The sequence below is a fragment of the Anopheles merus genome, chromosome X (genome assembly GCF_017562075.2).
Source record: "Anopheles merus strain MAF chromosome X, AmerM5.1, whole genome shotgun sequence".
In the NCBI taxonomy this organism is placed as follows: Eukaryota; Metazoa; Arthropoda; class Insecta; order Diptera; family Culicidae; genus Anopheles; species Anopheles merus.
Genome location: NC_054081.1, coordinates 18,428,283 through 18,447,173, shown reverse-complemented (window position 1 = coordinate 18,447,173; position 18,891 = coordinate 18,428,283). Strand labels below are relative to the sequence as shown.

The 18,891-nt window shown below is 40.3% G+C and overlaps 2 protein-coding genes and 1 pseudogene across 2 annotated transcripts; 2 read left to right on the top strand and 1 right to left on the bottom strand.

The window, feature by feature from the left end:
- The first annotated feature begins 1,206 nt into the window (after positions 1-1,206).
- LOC121591556 lies at positions 1,207-3,098 on the top strand (annotated as a pseudogene).
- Positions 3,099-10,102: 7,004 nt separating this feature from the next.
- Positions 10,103-10,975, top strand: LOC121595802 (putative peptidyl-prolyl cis-trans isomerase dodo). The gene is made up of 3 exons (XM_041920035.1): positions 10,103-10,388; positions 10,453-10,535; positions 10,619-10,975. Exons 1-3 carry the CDS (start codon positions 10,328-10,330, stop codon positions 10,958-10,960), a joined length of 486 nt encoding a protein of 161 aa, XP_041775969.1. The 5' UTR covers positions 10,103-10,327; the 3' UTR covers positions 10,961-10,975.
- Positions 10,976-11,128: 153 nt separating this feature from the next.
- On the bottom strand, positions 11,129-13,476 carry LOC121595807 (protein penguin-like). The gene is given in 6 exon segments (XM_041920048.1): positions 11,129-11,479; positions 11,598-11,806; positions 11,882-12,163; positions 12,166-13,131; positions 13,134-13,205; positions 13,274-13,476. Coding segments are annotated over 6 exon segments (1,974 nt in total). The 5' UTR covers positions 13,368-13,476.
- Between the last annotated feature and the right edge of the window lie 5,415 nt (positions 13,477-18,891).

Here is an 18,891-nt window from a genome sequence, read left to right as displayed (position 1 = left end):
TGGAGTGCATTAAATAAAGTGCATATATTTATTGTTCTCTAAAACGGTCTAAAGAAAAGGTATCAATAACCGACACCTTTAAACCATGCTGTTAAAAGTAGCCGTGTTCACTGTATCCTCAATCATAAAAAGGAATCATTTCCACCATTTTCTTTAAAAAAATATCGTTTTTGCTCGATTTTAAATTATCAATCCGCCGATCAATCTTCATTTATCATCAATTCCAAGAACATGCGTTCGTTTACCCGCGACTAGCAAGTAACAAACCCGGGAAAGTAAACGAAACGAATGTCAGGACAAAAAACCTGGTTTTCGTGAGCTCGCCAGCGCTCCAAAAGCGAGGATTTTCCGAACTCTGGCGAGGTTTTTTGAAAGGCGTTGTGAGGGTTTTTGAGGATTCAAGATGCCAGCATTCAAGCCAGCGAAAAAGTTCGCGCTGGTCTACGACTGTGTTGGTGGACAAAATTAAATAGCCACAAAAATAAATACACTTCACCACTCCTCCTCATTGACCCCACGGGGTCCTTCATTTCATGTGTATGTGCCATATTTACAACTTCGCTCCGTTGCCTCAGTTCCCTCGTACGCTATTGAATCTGCTGATCTAGTGATGGCCTTTTATGTACAGTCTTCATCGACCTTGACGCTGAGGGAATTGGGTAAAGCCGGTATAAACCTTTTAACGGTTCTTTTAACCTTTAAGTTGGCAAAAGATACCCGGGTATTTTTTCAACTTCGAACTGCAATAACTTTTGATTCATTGCTTTTATTGAGTTGAAATTTTCCGTAGTCTCTCAACTTTTAATTTATGATTTTTTGGTGCATAAGTTGTAATTTTAAACAGCCTGTAAGTATTTTATTTTGATTTTTTTTAAACTTTACCACGTAAGTTGCCCAAATAGCCAGCTCGTACTTTATAGCTGATTTAGGGCTGTTTAACGAAAAATCGTTCCGATGTCGTACTTTGTGGCTGATTAAGAGACAGACGGTACTTTGCGGAACTATGGAGCTTTTTAACAGGCACATGGTACTTTTTGGAACTTTGCGGCTGATTAGCACTTTGTGTAGGGTTCATGGTGGAACTTGAAGGCTTGTTAAGAAAGGGTACTGAACTTGGTGGAACTTCATAGCTTTTTAATGCATGACATCGGTACAACCCAAATAGCCAGAATTGCTTAAGCAGCTCATTTTGGCACGCTAAAGATCGCTGCTCTAATTCGCCTTTTGCAGTAGATAAACAGCATCAAAGTTCCAGACAGGACTTTCAAAAAGCTGTTAAGCAGCTTCGTGTCATGGATTTGCAAGAAAATTTGCCTTAGCGTTTTGTTGTCAAGTAAGACTACATAACCTCAAAAAAAAAGGCGCGCTATCACACTTGTCAGGCATGGATTGTGTGAATGTGTTGGTGTGTTGGGTTGATGTGAGCTTTCTTCTGATATTCATTGTATGTATGTGCTGTATATGCTTAATGTGTTAAGTTAGTTTGATGTGTGTGTTATAGTTATAGTTAGAATTTAGTGTTATTTGTCTTTATTAGTGAGTTTTGAACAGTCGACCTCCGTGTCTATGTCATTTCCCTTTCCTATGTTAGCTATTTGCCCTGATGTCTCGATGTAACATCAAATAGCTATAAAAATAAATTCACCCATCCGAAATCATCACAACATTGCAACCACATAGACAAACTGCAGATATTCGCTGAGTCTCAGAAATTCCTGGAACAAAACCAACAATGTATTTCCAAACGACAACCCGTACCATTCAGGCAGAACACACAGGGCAGAAAGGCAGCAGAAAATCTACGGTGAGGTTGAACGAAAGATTTTTTTTGTATTTTGTTGCATATCTAATTCCAATTGATGACTTTTCCAGGCATACGTATCTATTTCCATCATCATAAATATAGTCTGGAAAATGCCTTTTAACATCGTTGAAACTGTAGATGGTAGAGGCCACAAGGAGCTGTTGGCCGTCCCTGAAACATGGATTCAAGGAACAAGCAAAGGGATAAATTACCTTATGTGGCCAAACGTCCGGCGAGCCGATAGTTTAAACGCGCTTTTACTAGATGATTCAAGCATGCCTTCTAATTCATGGGAGAGAATAATGTGCAAGATAAAACGTACAGGACTGGAAACAATCGCACAAGCTAATCGCATTATACAGGATATGTGTTTGGTTTCATCAACGGATTGTAGTGTTGTGCACGAAGAAAAGTTATACAAACCTAGAAAGACGAAGCAACATGCTTTCAAACCAGACAACAGATTTCAACAAATGTTAGTTGAGGAACAGCCAAAAGAAGAGAGTAACGAGGCCATAGAATGCTTGAATGAAGACAATTCAATAGAATTTGAGGAAGAGGAATATTTGGAAAAGGATGAAACTAGCAGTGAAGTTGACCAACTTAAACTACACGATTCGGAACCTGCAAATCTCAGTACGAATGATCGCTTGGATAGATTAGAAAATACTTTGTTTATTGTATTATCAAAATAAATATTCTTGCAGACAAAACAGTGATTACCACACCTGAACTTTCTCCTAGTATTGACGAACGATTGGAAAATTAGAAAGAGCAATGTCTACAGTTTTGGCGAAATTGGATATTCTTCTAGATAAAACAGTTATTCCGGTATCCATGCGTCGCAAGAGAAATGACATAGGATTTCAAGTGGTCAGTAGCATAGAAGAGCTGTCAATTTTAGAATCAAACTTGGCCCAACCAGATTATTTCAATGAAGTTTCGTCATGGTTAGAACATAACATATGGGAAATCACCCCCGAAAATAGGATGATAGAAATTTTGGATCTAATTTTTTCAAAAAAATTTTTGACCCTCTGTAGTTGGACCGGCATAGGTAAGGGAAAAGAAAAAGTTCCTATGATGACACATAAAAATATTCTTGAATTATTTAGACTTCATGGCAGCACAGAAGAGGCTGTGGTCACCGATAAAGTTTTGGCTCGTTTTTTTATGAAAAAGCTCAAAAATGCAACAAAACGAGCTTATTCGAAGGGATTGCGAAAAAGTACACAGCACAAGTTCGAATCTGTTTGAATTCATTGTTTTGTTGTATAACAATAAACTATGTGAATTTATTATTTCAATGTATTAATTAAAGGAATAAAAACATAAAGATCGGGTGTCCTGGTTTGTACTGCAACTATCTTGCATTTGATATCGTGAAAATTGAACGTAGTTTCCGCCCCTGACAAAGTTGATAATTTCCCAGCATAAATATTTAAAGCAGATGATTTGATAGGGTATTCAAAATAATCCCATTGCTTCAGGACTTCTCTGCCATGAAAGCTATGTAAAGAGGAAGAATTAGAATCTAATTTAATGAACCGGACAATTTTTTTCTGTTTCGTCAATACCCAACCATCGCGATCGTTGTCTTGCATTTTAAAATCTATGCTATTAGTGTTTTGTGTTTCTCCTTTGTACTGATAAAAATTTTCCAGCTCCGATAATCTGTTTATAATTTGTTGAAGCTCTTGTCGTCGACCACGTAGTAGGTTTTTCAGAACTTGTAACAAATTTTCAAACGGGTAAGTTGACAAAGTAATTAACGGTCCGAAAAAAAACACTTCATCGTACACATGTAAAAGATTGTGCACATTACTTGTGAGAAATTTGTCTCCATAAACATTACTGTACTGGACAACGAATTCTTTTAACATTTCGTTTGCAACATGCCAATTATTTTTATACACGTTTGTTGATAGCATTGTAATAGAGCAAAACAGTAGCAAGAAGTGGTTATATACATAATCCGGTAAAACATCTTTAAGCACTACTATTCCGGCATAATGCAAGAATGAACTAAATTCTGTTGCTTTCCAATATTTTAGTACGTTCAGACCTCTAAATGGTCTGTGTATTTCTGATGGAAGTTTGATGCGTTGCAACAATTCCGAAATTTCACTGATGGCAGAAGCTGATAATTTTGCATGCAATCCTAGTGTACCATCTCTCCAACCTAGAAGCAATCTTCGCTGCACTCCCAAATCTATCAGGTGTAACCTATCTGATACAATTATGTCTCGAATCATATTCAAAAATGGAATTTCAAGCAATGGGCTACATTTCTTCTGATGTTGTCTATATGCTTTAGCTCGGAAATTCTTATCTGTGCGCATTTTATGATTCACCCCTTTAAAATAACAGTATGTGAATCATGGTTGTATTCTCCGTGGCATGTGCATTTCAAGCAACTATTATATCCATTGAAATTTGTCACTCCTGTAATGATAAATATTGATTGATGATATTTAAACCTAAAATTCATGTTAGCTTTGTTATTTTGTTACCTTTTAGAAAACATCTAGCTGGAGAATCAGCTATAACTGCTCGAAGTTTGATTGCAATGGTTACACCATTGATGGTTGTTCCTTTCACCAATATTATCTTTAATTCTTCAACCAATTCTTCAAATATTCATCCGCATTTCCCGGCTTGGTATTGCCGCAAAAAATCCCAGCAATCATTGGACGAACATTGGGCATATCATGTATATTGAAGAGAATCGGCCAAAACTGGAGACTGCTACTTTTGTAAAGAGGTAAACCATCCACAAATAAATTGAGCGACAGTGTTTCGAATGGTGGTCCCTGTTTACTAAATTTTAGAGTTAGATATTGATTATAACCAAAAAAGATATATTATCTTACCAAAGAAGGATGAAAGACATTTTTGGATTCCATTATACCAAAATTGACCTCCATCAATCTTTGTTATTTCCGCCGGAGTCCTCTTTGTACGAAGCAGCGTTCTAGCATTTTCTGGAAGGTTTACTGAGTCGATATTTGATTTTAATAACTTTAACATCATGTTTATGGATTGATGTGTTTGGTTGGTGTATAAAGCCCAAAATTGCATTCCTTCTTCAAAGTCCATAGTGTCAAACTCATTAGAATCCGTTGTTACAGCCCCGTATTCATCTTCAGAATCTGAACTATCAGAAGATTGAACATCTGCAGCAGTAATTATCCCTAACAAAAAAGAAAAATATGCTTTTAGAATATGTATCTATATTCTGTTCTAACGCGACAAACCTGTAGTACCAAATATTTCACTCCCAACGGAGTTGTTCACATTAAATAATGACCGCTTTATACTGTCGCGTTTTCGATATATTTTTCCAGATCTTTTTAAAACGCGCGAAAACATGTTTGTTTGTGTATTCCGTTAATAATTTTTCACTCAGGTGATTTACGACGCCGTCATTTGACAGATGATAATATTTTGGTCAGTTTGCCAGCAAAGTTCCATAGAGTACCGTCTTTCAGTCTTAAATAGCTATGAAGTTCCACCAAGTTCGGTACGCGTTATTAAAAAGCCTTAAAGTTCGATCGTCAACCCTGCAGATAATACTAATCAGCCGCAAAGTTCCAAAGGGTACCGTGTGCTTGTTAAAAAGCTTTATGGTTCCACCAAGTACCGTTTCATCTCTTAATCAGCCACAAAGTACGACATCGGACCGATTTTTCGCTAAACAGCCCCAAATCAGCTATGGAGTTCAAGCTGGCTATTTGGGGATGAAATGTCGAATAAAAGTAATTGTGGTGAATTTATGCATTTCTTCCATGAACTATTAACACCTTCTGTTGTAACTTAACGAAGATCTAGAAAATGCATATAGAATGAGACAGAGCAATACAGCCATCTCTGTCGATTTGTTCGTTGAGTTTGATATTTTTCGTTAAAAATACCGGCAAAATTTTAACGAAGCCAGGAAAGCGTTACGCAGTGGTTTAAGCCCTGCAATTACTGCTGTATGGAAAGCTAAAAGTAATACTTTTAGGCATACTTCTAACGGTTTCTTAACAGGATTGTGCTACTTGGGTTTATTCGCCTTCTAAGGCGACTAAGGCCTTAAATGCCTTCTGAATGCTTCAAAGCCGTTTAATGCTGGTAGGGATATACAGGGCTTCTCAAGCCAGGCTGTCTTGTCACCCATTATACATTTTCCAGATTCAAGTTGGGATTTTACGCGTTCAAAACCTAGTATTACCAAATTGAAAAGAGTTTACGGATTCGAATTTTATGTACGATATTGACAATCGTTTAACGTGTTCGAAAAATAGTGTTGCGATTTTGAGCTGGCTTGAGAAACCCTGTAACAGTACAGAGGGAAGGATGAAGCTCTTAAAGCAAGGAAGGCGCGCTTCACTGCTTGAGTATCCCACCAACAGATGACGACACTAGCGTTTTTGCTATTTGGATAATGCATGAGTCGTTCACCGTCTGCTAAACGAACTTTTTCTATATTCCGTTTAGAAAGAGAGCTTGAGTCGTCTAGAACCCATTTAATGGACGCTTAGTGGATTTGTGGCACTTGAGTATAGATATTCCCCGATATACGCCATACCCGATTTACGCGATTTCGCTGTACGCCAGTGATGTCAAACTAGTTTAGGGTCGCGGGCCGGATTACGGTTGAAAATATTCTCACGGGCCGCAGCCAAGCGGGAGGGGGTGAGGGATAATTCTTTCGATCTGCGAAAATACCTAAAGACTTATTCTTGGACCTAGATTCTTCTCTTATCTACATTTGGTAAAAAGTAAGGCTCAGCTCTCTACGTTACATGCCTTAAAACATTCCAAGTAACATTTTTATTATAATTTTGTCATCTACGCGACCGACCAGAGTCTATTTTTCAAATAAAAAATATTTAGAAATGCGATGAAAATAAAAGTTTTATGTTTTAACATTAACCAATATCAAGGAAATTTAATTCTGAAACACAAGTAATCCCAAATAACCAGCTTGAACTCTATAGCTGATTTGAGGCTGTTTAACGAAAAATCGATGTCGATGCTTTGTGGCTGATTAAGAGATAGACGGTACTTTGCGGAACTATGGAGCTTTTTAACAGGCACATGGTACTCTTTGGAACTTTGCGGCTGATTAGCACTATGTGTAGGGTTCATGATGGATCTTGAAGGCTTGTTAAGAAAGGGTAATGAACTTGGTGGAACTTTATAGCTTTTTAATGCATGACATCGGTACGAGATGGCTCTTGTCAAAGTGTCAAAGACGGACGCCGGCAATAATCTCATTGCTGCTGCACAAGAATGAATATTGAGTGAAGTGATTGTGAATTATCAGTAAATTGTGTAAAATTTTGTGTAATTCATCAATACAAAAGATTTAAAAATACATATGTGTTTAAACGAAACAAATCTTGTTGTTTATTTCATCAACGACGCTTGCTTGTAAATAAAATACAAAGAAAATAATCCCTGGCATCGTGGCATAAGGAAGCTGCTTAGGCGCTGTTTGAAAGACCCACATAGAACTTTGATGCTGTTTATCTACTGCAAAAGGCGAATTAGAGCAGCGATCTTTAGCGTGCCAAAATGAGCTGCTTAAGCAATTCTGGCTATTTGGGAATATACATAGTCTATGAAAAATATTCAATAAAAGTTCTAAATAACTCTTGAAGCTTCAAATTGGAGCAACATTTCCGAATGTAGAAAATAAAACAATATGTAAAATATATTTAATTAAGTTAAATATATGACATGTATTTATAGCAGAAGCCTACCAAGGGATCGAGCAGGCGGCAGAGAGCCTCGGATTGCAGATAAACGAGGCAAAGACCAAACTGATGGTGGCAACATCAGCGGGCCCACCAACAAATAATCAGAATCTACGTAGGCGTGACGTGCAGATAGGTGAACGCACTTTTGAAGTCGTCCTACAATTCACCTATCTTGGGTCAAAGGTCAGCAACGACAACAGCATGGAAGCTGAGTTGCGCGCAAGGATGCTGGCTGCCAACCGGTCATTCTACAGCCTGAAAAATCAGTTCACCTCAAAGAACCTGTCGCGACGGACGAAGCTGGGACTATATAGTACCTATATAGTACCAGTACTCACATACGCCTCTGAGACATGGACACTGTCCAAATCTGACGAAACCCTCTTAGCCGCGTTCGAGAGGAAGATGCTCAGAAGGATACTTGGCCCCGTATGTGTGGAAGGACAATGGAGGAGCCGCTATAATGACGAGCTATACGAGATGTACGGCGACCTCACTGTCGTACAGCGTATAAAGCTCGCCAGGCTCCGGTGGGCTGGCCATGTTATACGCATGGAAACGGACGACCCAGCCCGTAAAGTCTTTTTAGGCCGTCCACAAGGACAGAGGAGGCGTGGTAGGCCCAAATTGAGGTGGCAAGATGGCGTGGAGGCGTCCGCCATTAAGGCCGGGATAACGGACTGGCAGACGAAGGCGCGAGACCGTGAGCGGTTTCGGACACTCCTGAGGCAGGCCAAGACCGCAAAGCGGTTGTAGTGCCGGATAAGTAAGTAAGTATTTATTGTCTATGAAATCTACGTTTCTCGCCATTTGAAATCATAATTACATTTAGTTTAAAGGCTCTATTATAAGGCGATGAATTAGGTCAATAAATAAATTTGCACATTGATTATAGTTTCAATATCATAGTTTTACACCAATAGTAGGTTAAGAAATGTATGACCATTTTAATATTTTAATTGTTTCAAAAGTACTACGCGTAACGCTAGCGTAACGTAGAGGGCTGAGCCTTACTTTTACCCCATTTCAAAAGGAATAAAATTGTAATCTTCAGTTAAAATCAGATCATGTAACTAATTTAGTGGCTAAAACCTACCACTTCAAGCAAGATTATACGAAAATTAGCTATAATTTGACTGAATATCTCAAAATTCGACTTACGCTAATATTCGAGTTACGCTATTGCCTCCGGTCCGCGTTAATAGCGTAGGGTAACTGTACCAGTTTTCGGCAGTGTACCTATTTTTGGCAGGGTAACTAAAAACGTGAAATTCTGCACAAATGCGGTAAAAAATTTCACAAAATACAATTTTGTAGTGAAAGTGTACTTATTTGATATTCACATACGAAGTTTCACACCATTTCATTACGTATTTTACAAAATATCAAATAAATTGTGCTTTTTTCGGCAGCTTTGGTGTCAGCCAATCGTTCGGCAGGTTTTATGATTAAGATTAATCAGAACAGTAAAACAATGAAAAAGTGGTGTATATTAAAGATTTTATGCTTATTTAATTTATTCTAACTTGTTCGGAATTTCAAAATCACGATAAACAGGTTATTTTTCACTTTAAATGCTGCCGAAAATAGGTACATTTTTGACAGCTCAATGTTGTGGGCTGCTGCCGAAACTCGGAACAATAACACAACGTTGGATTTGGCTGAATATTTCTTTAAAAATTGATCAGAACACTACAATGCGTATATCGACACATAATATGACCTTTCTTGTACCAAATATCACCAATTTTACGACAAACAATGCACTAACTTAAGAGAAAAATAAATATTTGTAAGCCAGTTCGCACCGTACGCTATAACCATCAAACTGTCAATGGCTGCTCTGTTTAAACGTCGCATCAAAATGGCTGTCAAAACGGGCCAAAATAAGCAACATAAAATTGATAATTAAAGTGCATTTTAACACCAATCTTAGGAAAGTAAGAGTGTTAAATTGCTTTAAACATTTTTTTGTACATATTCACATTGATACAAACATTTTCTGACCCGTATTCGCGCTGCCGAAAATAGGAACACAGCCTGCCGAAAATAGGAACAAACTGCCGAAAATAGGAGCAAAATCAATGTTTGCATTTTCACGAATATTTATGAAAAAAGGGCTTTGAAACGGCAAATAAAATATTGTAACATACTATGATAGTTTATCACCAGAATAACAACACTTTCAAGAAAAATAATGAAAAATATTGATGAGTGAGCAATTTTTGTGAAACTGCTGCACTAGCCTGCCGAAAACTGGTACAGTTACCCTATATCGGGGAATACCTGTAGTCAGTCCTACATGTTCCTACACGTTTCTTTCAGGGCTTAAACGCATGGCGGGCATGTTGTTAAGTCATACGAGTTGACTACTGTACCAGACCGGCCCTGGTAATTATCTTACTTAAAAAAACAGGATAAGTTGACTCTTCCGCAAAATTCCGAAATTTTGCGCGGGGCAAGTAGCTCATTTTACAAAATTGAGCTACTTTTAGAATAGCCCGTGCGGCGATGTCGATCTTCGTCCCTTCGGTATTGAAATATCCGCGTTTGTTCATCGGGAATACTGGCATCCGACTTGTCAAAATTGTTGTTGCAGCTGCACGCATCCTTGGCAGGAAGCTGGAAAACTTTGGAAAATTACCGCATTATCACATAAATAACTTTCCACCGACAGCCCTAAACAACACGCGACTCATTCCAACACGTCAGTTTGCACAAATTTGTGTATCTGTGCTCTGAAAGTCACCAGTTCAATTTCCCCGGTGTAAAGATGTCCGATGGTCAGGAAACAGTCCCAGAAGGATGGGAAAAGCGTACCAGCCGTTCCACAGGTAAGCAACAGAGCGAAACCCAGCAAATCATGCACATCTCACTGCATTACATTATTTTCCACAGGCATGACTTACTACCTTAATGTTTACACCAAAGAGTCCCAGTGGGATCCTCCCACAGCTCCCGCAGAACCGGCTAATACGAACGTAAGTGCACAGATCGTTGTTTCTTGAATGCCTGGCACAGTTTCTACAATACCTGACACGTTTTCCTTCGACCAACACGACAGGAACCGCATGAGGTGCAGTGTGCACATTTGCTCGTGAAGCATAACAAGTCCCGCCGGCCGAGCTCGTGGAGGGAGGAGAACATTACGCGCAGCAAGGAGGAAGCGTTAGAAATACTCGAGTCCTACCGCAAGAAAATTCAGTCCAATGAAGCCACACTACAGGAGCTGGCGCAGCGGTATTCGGACTGCAGTTCGGCTAAGCGGGGAGGCGATTTGGGCATGTTTAAGCGTGGCATGATGCAGAAACCGTTCGAAGATGCTGCATTTGCACTGAAAGTGGGAGATATGTCCGACATTGTGGATACGGATTCGGGCGTTCATTTGATTCTTCGGTTAAAATAGACATTGATTTTGCTTTTCTTTGTTTCATTATGCTTAAGCCGCACACGATAATTTGCAATGGAGCAAAACAACACTAAACAAACCAAGAACATGCATCTTTTTAGTTACTTCTCATTGATATATTTGTTTCTGTATTTCGTTTTATGCTGTGTCGGGTTTCGCACACTTCTACAGCTTGAGCTTCTCGGCCAGCAGTTTACCGCCCGTATGCTTCTGTGATTTTAGTTCTTTTGTCATCGGCACCACTTTCTTTCTCAACATTTGCTGCACTTCTTCGGTTGAATTTTCGAATATAAGCAACAGCAGAAATGAGGGCCGATTTTGGGTGATCCACGCGGACAGCTGCTCGACGGCCAGTTCCTCCACGATTGCGAGACCGAACTGTGAAACATCGTCACCGGCAAGCTGTCGCTTCTCCTGATCTAGTTTGATCATTTTCTTCAGCGCAATATGTATGCCGGCATGTTCGATACCGTTTATGAGTGGATTAGCGGCCAACTGCTTCTCGCGAGCCGCTGCCTGCAAAACGAGAGAAACAAACCATCAGCATCAACGTAAGAATATTATGAATCTGTTATAGAGCACGTTTACGTAAAAGATTAATCAGAAAAGCAATAAAATGAAACCTCCAACTTACTTTTTCCTCCTCGAATGGGCTCTTTTTAAATTTCTTTATCTTGCGTACTATACCAGCGTTCGGTTTAAGGTTTTCCTTCGTTTTTTTGTCCACCTCGATCGAAAGAATTGACCCATCGAGATTGATTTCATTCTCGTGCACCTTCCAATCGGGATCGCAAACAACCTTCGCCAGAGCTCGATGCAGTCTACCCAACTCCTCGCCCTGGTCTGTGGAGTAAGACGGTTTAGATGGTTAGAAAAATATGCTTCATTCAGCTGCACACCGGATGCACTTCGACTTACAGTTCTTTAGTATGGCTGCTGTCAGGAGGGCTGTATGACCACCTCGCAGCCAAAAGCTGGCGTTGCTTTCCAGCTGCTTGCAGAAGGCTTCCTTGGCGACAGCAAACACCTCCTTGCGACGAAGGTCTTTATCTTTCTTGCTGTACTCCAGATACCCGTTCAGCAGATCGATCTGGGTCGGGTGTAGCAAATCCTTGTCGTCCGGAGAGAAAATCCATCCGACCACCTTGCGCCCCCATTCGCCACTTCCAACAATCGTCTCTATCTGTTCCAGGATGGGCTGATGACCTGCTTGCCCAGCGTAACCGTATCGTCGTAGCAGTTTAGTACACACATGACCAACCGATGGCCATGCTCATGAATAGACAGTTTCTCGATGTACGGCTTCATCGCTCTCAGGGCGGACCGACGATCCTTCACGGCCGAGTGCAGGAAGCAGCATATCGCTGCACCGGTTCCGTCCCGTGTGCTTGAAATCGATGCCAACAGCGGTAGGTACAGTTCCATCACCTCCGAACGTTCCGTCGTGCCGGCTTCCTCGAGGAACTCGGCCAACAGTGCATGGAGCAGGCTGTTGTCCGTGAGCCGCTTGTTGGCAGCCTGCACCAAGTGGTCCTTAACCGTGCTCAGCACGCTCGACTTCATGTAAGCGTTTGTCGTCCAGCAGTCCTTCATCGTCTGCACCGTACGATCCTTGTCTAGCCTGTACAGTTCCGAGTAGAATGGTTGCCGCATGAATGATCGCTGTTCGACCGTAGCGTACTCGTTGTACGCAGCGTCAACGATCGAGCTGGAAAACGTGTGATTCACCAACTTCACGACGTCCTTAATGATCTCGTTCACAACACGCGCGCACAGCTGTTTCGAACCGTGCTTGAACAGACTGGTAACGCAATGGTGGCCATACTTTGACGTTGCCAGAACGGCCACGGACGGCAGCAGACTGGTCGCAATCTGGTCCCTGATCTCTTCCGACGCATTCTTGATCATGCACTGGAGCACACGGGCCGTATCGTGTGAGGTGGCTACCTTGGCGTAAGCGTTCTCCTTCCCTAGCAGCTCGTGTAGCTTTTGCACCAGCTCTTCCTTCCCTTCGGCCGTCTTGCGCTTCAGCTTCTCGTATATTTTCTTCGCACTTACGCTCAGCTCATACAGTTCCTTCGATTTGTTCTGCCGCCGCTGCTGGCGAAGCTCCTTCTGCTTCGCCTTTAATCCATTCCAGTACTCCTTCTTCGATTCGGGCGTGTTGGGACGAACGTTTTTATATCCTCATGTTCGAATGGCTTCCCACCGGGGCTGGTTTTCTTCTGAAACTTGCCGGCCGTTTTGCCGACGCTCGGCTTTACGAAGCCATCCTTTTTCTGTACTTTTGCCTTCGTTTTGTCGCCGCCGGCTTACTGCCTGCTTCCTTTTTCACTTTTTTCACCGATTTCTCCGAGCCACCAGTTTCTGATGAGGAAACTGAACGTTTCTTCGTTTGAATCATTGCGTTACGGAAAGGAAGTTTTAATGTATCCAACTAAACTTTACAATTGCAGTTACAATGCGGTCCTGAGCAGTTACAATCAACAAAAACACGTTTTCTTGTGGCTGCGCATGATGACAGAACATTGACAGAACCGAGCAGATTTTTAGGTCAAGTTTGCTTTAGATCAGTTTCAGAAATGACAGCTCGTCTCCAAATGATGTTGTTTGATTTATTGCGATATTTTGAATATATATGATAAATCGGAGGAGCACATATGATTGCAGGATTATCTACGATTTCTTTAGAGGCTTTGTTCGCATTTCAGCTAAATATAAAAACATAGATCTGCTGATGCTATACCAACCGCCATCATGCCTTCATGCAAGGACCGTAAAGATATCAGGTCAAGTTATAAGCCCGTTTTGACAGCTAGGTGGAAGAAGAATCAACGAAAAAACTGACAGTTAGTTTTCCGCGTTTGGCGAACGCTTCTAGTTCTCGAAGGAAAATTTCCATTTTAATCACGGGCTGTGTTCTAATAAACTAAAATATTCACCCAATTGATCTCCACCAAATATTGACCATGCAAACGTAAACAATCCATCAATACATATACAAGCGGAAAACCATCTGTCAAAATCGGTGCCCAGGGGGGGGATCGCCAAAAGCGCTATAACTACACCTCATTATATATTCCACCTTGCCTTCATGGAACAACCTCCCGTTAAACGAAACGTCAAATATGCTTGCTCGGAAAGGTTGTCACCCCCCGCTTCAACAGTGTTGTCCACAACAAAAAAAGGAAGGGTGAAAGAAATTGAACGGGCAACGCAAAATACCAGCCCAGCATATTACCCTCCAAACTTGTCGTGCGTGTCACTCGTCTGTTCGCTTGTTCAAAGTTAAGCTCCGTGGTAGTGAAATCGTCATTAGTTCGGAAAAGCGTCAAGTTAAGAGTAGAACTGCGGTGGAACTAACATAACGGAGCAAGCCGAAGAGGATAGTCAAAAAAAGCAGTTTGCGATCGCAGTGCTGCTCTTGCCAGCAACTAACCACCAAGTACCTCGGATGCAGAGTTCTTCCCTCGTTGCAAGAGAGCGTCCCGTTTTCGAATGATATTTCAGCGAATGGATGGCTTGGATCGCACGGGTACGGCTGGCAAAGTAGGCGGTGCGGGGAGTTGCGTTGACATTTAGCACAGTAAACAACGGTGAGAGGTTGTGGAGCGACCCCACGCAAGGGAGTGTAATAAAAACAAGAAGTAAAATATTTACTTCGCTCACCTACCAGTGCGACAACCGATTTGCCCGTGCGAAACGATTAGTGCAATTTTGGAGTATTTCCTCCAGTAAAGCCATCCCGGTCGCCGAGCCATCTAATTCGGGTCAGTTGGCGTGGCAGTGAAATGGTGTACAAATGTGAAAAATATTGCACGCTGTGGTCAGTGTAAGTGCGTTCACCAGTGGGCAGCAGCATATTTGGAGGGGGGAAAGGGTCTCCAGCTCGCGTCACCTCGTTTTGCAATCGCAATTGAAGGGCAACGAGCTGCTCAGCTCTGCTGCCCTGTGACCAGCCGTGTGTCCTGCAGTCTTGGCTAGAAGTATCAGCAGCAGCAGCAGTGGTGCAATGAAATGTGATATCGTGCAGCACGAGTGGATGAATCGTGTCGTGCATCATCTTTGCTTTTTCTGCTGTGATAAACGGTGATCGTACGTGTGCGATAAGCGGGCAGAGTGTAGCAGATCGGGCAGTCCCGAGATGGAACTGAGCCCTGGAAGTAGCAGCTCCACCGTACCCTCCGCCGGGAGGCGGTGGTGCGGTGTTGCTGTTGCCGGAGGTGGAATAAGTGTGGCGGTTGGCGGTGGTGGTGGTGTTGGCAGTGGGGCTGTTGGGGGTGGCAGTGTGGTAACGCGGCCCCCTATTACGGCACTGTTTCGCGAAATCCACAAAAACAGCTGGCTGCGGCGATTGAACAACGACAGCAGGCGACCATCGGTGCTGGCCAAGGTATGTAGTCCGCCCGTAACTACGGTAGACTCAAGGAAAGGGACAAGATATCAGTGACCAATGTCCTTCGCCGTTTTGGTCGCGCAATGTAGGGGGGAGGACAAGAGTGGGAGCTGGTGGCATTGATTATTAAACGCGTTTGTGTTTCGTTTGTTATCTGTTTGTTATAAAAACGAACTTCAAAAACATGGGATACACTATTTGCAGCATGCTTGGATAGTGTAAGCGGGTTAGTTACAAAATAAACGATACGCGAGCGTCATTGGCACGTAGTTTGTTTTAAGGGTGAACATATTTATTTACAGTGACTTTTGGTACCGTTTACTTCGTAGCCTCTAATTCGGTTTATATCAACAACGTTTAATGAGCAGTTGAAATGAAGTCATAATTACTGTATTAATCTTCGCTCTATTGCAGGGGTCTCCAAACTTTTCAGTTCGCGGGCCGCATTGCTTCACAATCAACTTTGTTGAGGACCATTTTGACGCTACTTAGAATGGTGGAAGTTCAAATCTTGTTTCAATAAGAAAATACTAGCAAATACATAAAATTTCTGGAGCTTTCTTTTATTGAATCTTGATTTTCGTCTTCCAGAATTAAAAAAATAAATTTTGAATGGTTAGTCAAAAAGAAAGCTATTTAATTTAACCTTCACCCAGTCATCGCGGGCCGCATTAAAGGCTATTGAGGGCCGCATGTGGCCCGCGGGGCGTAGTTTGGAGACCCCTGCTCTATTGGATTGGGTGGCTCGGTAATCCTGTCGACGCTCGGATTCTATAGGAACCGATTTGGTATTTCCTCCCATCATCATTTCAGTTAATGTTTAAAATAACTTTAGTTTATGCTAAATCATAAATTAATATAAACAAACATAAACAAAAATATCAGTTATAGAACGATGAGTCATGAGTGGAACAAGTGTTAAAATGATATCATATGTTGAGACATGACTATTTTGTTTGGAGGCCAAAATCGGAATAATTGTCACGAATTCAGCAACTTCTGTTCGATAAAGTGAAATTAACTGGAGCCCAATTAAATGAATTAACCAACCAATAGAAGAGATCTTTTTGTAATGCCATTTTGTGTACCATTTAAAGGCAGATTTTAAAAATTCCTTAATGACTATTATATTAAAATATCTAAAACTGCCTCAGCGATCTGCAAAGTTCGTACAACCGAACAAATTTGTTTAGGTTTCAAGCAGTGGGATTTTATTTATTCTTCATAATGAAGGGGACAAAAACAGCAGGAACGACTGTTAAAGTATTGAGGATGTATAACATTCTGATCGTATGCAGATTCGGAAAAGAAAAAAAAAAGCAATGCAGATCTGTTATTACTATCCTACAAACCCAAGTTACAAGCTAACACCCTGATATATGCGAAATATATATATATATATATATATATATATATATATATATATATATATATATATATATATATATATATATATATATATATATATATATATATATATATATATATATATCTATATATATATATATATATATATATATATAATATATATAATATATATAATATATATATATATATATATAAACTGATACTTTCTGTTAAGTTACTTCTGATTCTATTTCCATAACACAATCGATCAGAAATGTTTCACTTAATTGTATTGCCATACAACAAGTCGAATGTAATGCTGTAATGCTTAGCATGATAGACTAGTATAAGGATTAAGAAGATTCATTTTATTCTACATCATGTCCATAACTTTGTATTGTGCGAAATTATTTCGCACGTCGAAATATGTCCAGAGGTAAAAAATTTCAGGCCTAATTTGTTTTTATTATTATTTATAGACAATTCACGATTCATTCCTTTCGACCGAATTTCTTTTGCGTTTACGGAGCTCTTATATAAAAAAATCATTGTTTCCGTGTTGCAGTGGTCCTTATCGCTCATGAAAACTAATGTATGACCTTTCATGTGGCTCTTTTGTTCGTTTATGATTACCATACCAGTATACTATTATTCGTTTGATTTCAAATTACGATCTTTTTGAACATTTCAGCCAGAATAGGTTATAAAAAGTATGAAAATCTTCCATTGTATAATCTTTATCGATGCGCCGAGAGCTTATTTATCAAATGACATCAGCAATTTTGCAAAAAACTACCAAAAAGTTGATTGTATCATCCAGTAAGTAGGCCATCGTGTATAAATACATCGACTATGACAATCTACTCGCATTATTTTACGCTCATAATCTATCAGAAAATGTGTTTTCTATTCAAATTCTATTCAGAATTTAACTATTCTTTCAAATCCAAATCATGCAAAGATATTGGGTTTTGTGCCGGTGTTTGGTTGCCTGCAGATCTCAATTACTTCTCCAGACATTGGTTGGTCTATGACGTTCTGTTGGCCTTCATCTTTTTGGCGTAACGTCCTACGCGGACATGCCTGCCTACATAGTCAGTCTTTGCTACAGCGGGACGGTCGATATGAGATTTGAATCCATGACGGGCATGTTGTTACGTCGTGCGAGTCGACGAGTGTGGGATGGCGCCACATGGTGCTGTTCCCTTATTTATGCTTATTTGATCCCGTCTGCTACGTGTTAATTAATAGCAAAAACTTACATATACCAAGAATTTCAGTGTCCATCGTTCCCTACGAAAAACTGTCCGTTTTGGCATCTTTTGCTTAAGGTTAAGGATGCTTAACACACCAGAATACAATGGATTTGCATTACTCTAATTGTGGTTATTTTTCAGTTGTATGCGTTATAATCACGACAACTCTTTCCCATAGAAACCTTTCGAAAATACATACAATCTATGTTCTAGAGCGTAAGATCCTTAGTAATCAAATTAGATCCACAAGCGTGTGCATGATTGAATATTGGTTTTGTTCCCATAAATTGACAAATTGACAGACGTTTGACATACCAAAAAACGTTCTCAAATGTATTCGAAGCCACGGGTTCAATAAGATAAAAATATGAATTGTTAGGATAGCTACAAAAATAGATCATTGAATCGAATGACTTATTAAATGTTTCTTCGAATAAACCCGATGCATATTCATCGTGCATATTTGAATGCCTGGTTTACGATATAAGATTGATAAGAATGATTCATACTACGCAAGCATACGCTTGAACGGATTGTTATACTGCAACATAGGTAGCATTACTACAACGCTTCTGATAACGAAGTTTTGTCACTTTATTTACTTTTCCAAGCACATGCAGAATGAGTCAAATGAGTGGTTACATATTTGGCAATGCTTGGATTAAAACATATATTTGTTATTTCTGATTAGATTAGTTCAAATTTGGAAGACAGAAGTTCCTGAAAAGTTTACCAAAGGGTCAAACGATCATGAGCGGCTATGTTCACTTTCCCCTTCAGAATTACCCTTATCATCTGTCTTTCTTGACTGCTGGCTGATGCTGCATCCGGTTCTCATGCCCCATAAAAAGAAGCAAAACTGCAGCGCTTCAAACTATGGACTATGTCTTCTCCTTCCCCAAATGTACAACCAAACTTGATCAAAATCT

What these genes read in the sequence shown, in the direction of transcription:
- LOC121595802 (XM_041920035.1), top strand. Translation starts at nt 10,328, where the DNA reads ATGTCCGATGGTCAGGAAACAGTCCCAGAAGGATGGGAAAAGCGTACC. An exon ending in GCGTACCAGCCGTTCCACAG is followed by an intron (nt 10,389 to 10,452) that starts GTAAGCAACAGA and finishes TATTTTCCACAG; the next exon opens with GCATGACTTACTACCTTAAT. An exon ending in CAGAACCGGCTAATACGAAC is followed by an intron (nt 10,536 to 10,618) that starts GTAAGTGCACAG and finishes CCAACACGACAG; the next exon opens with GAACCGCATGAGGTGCAGTG.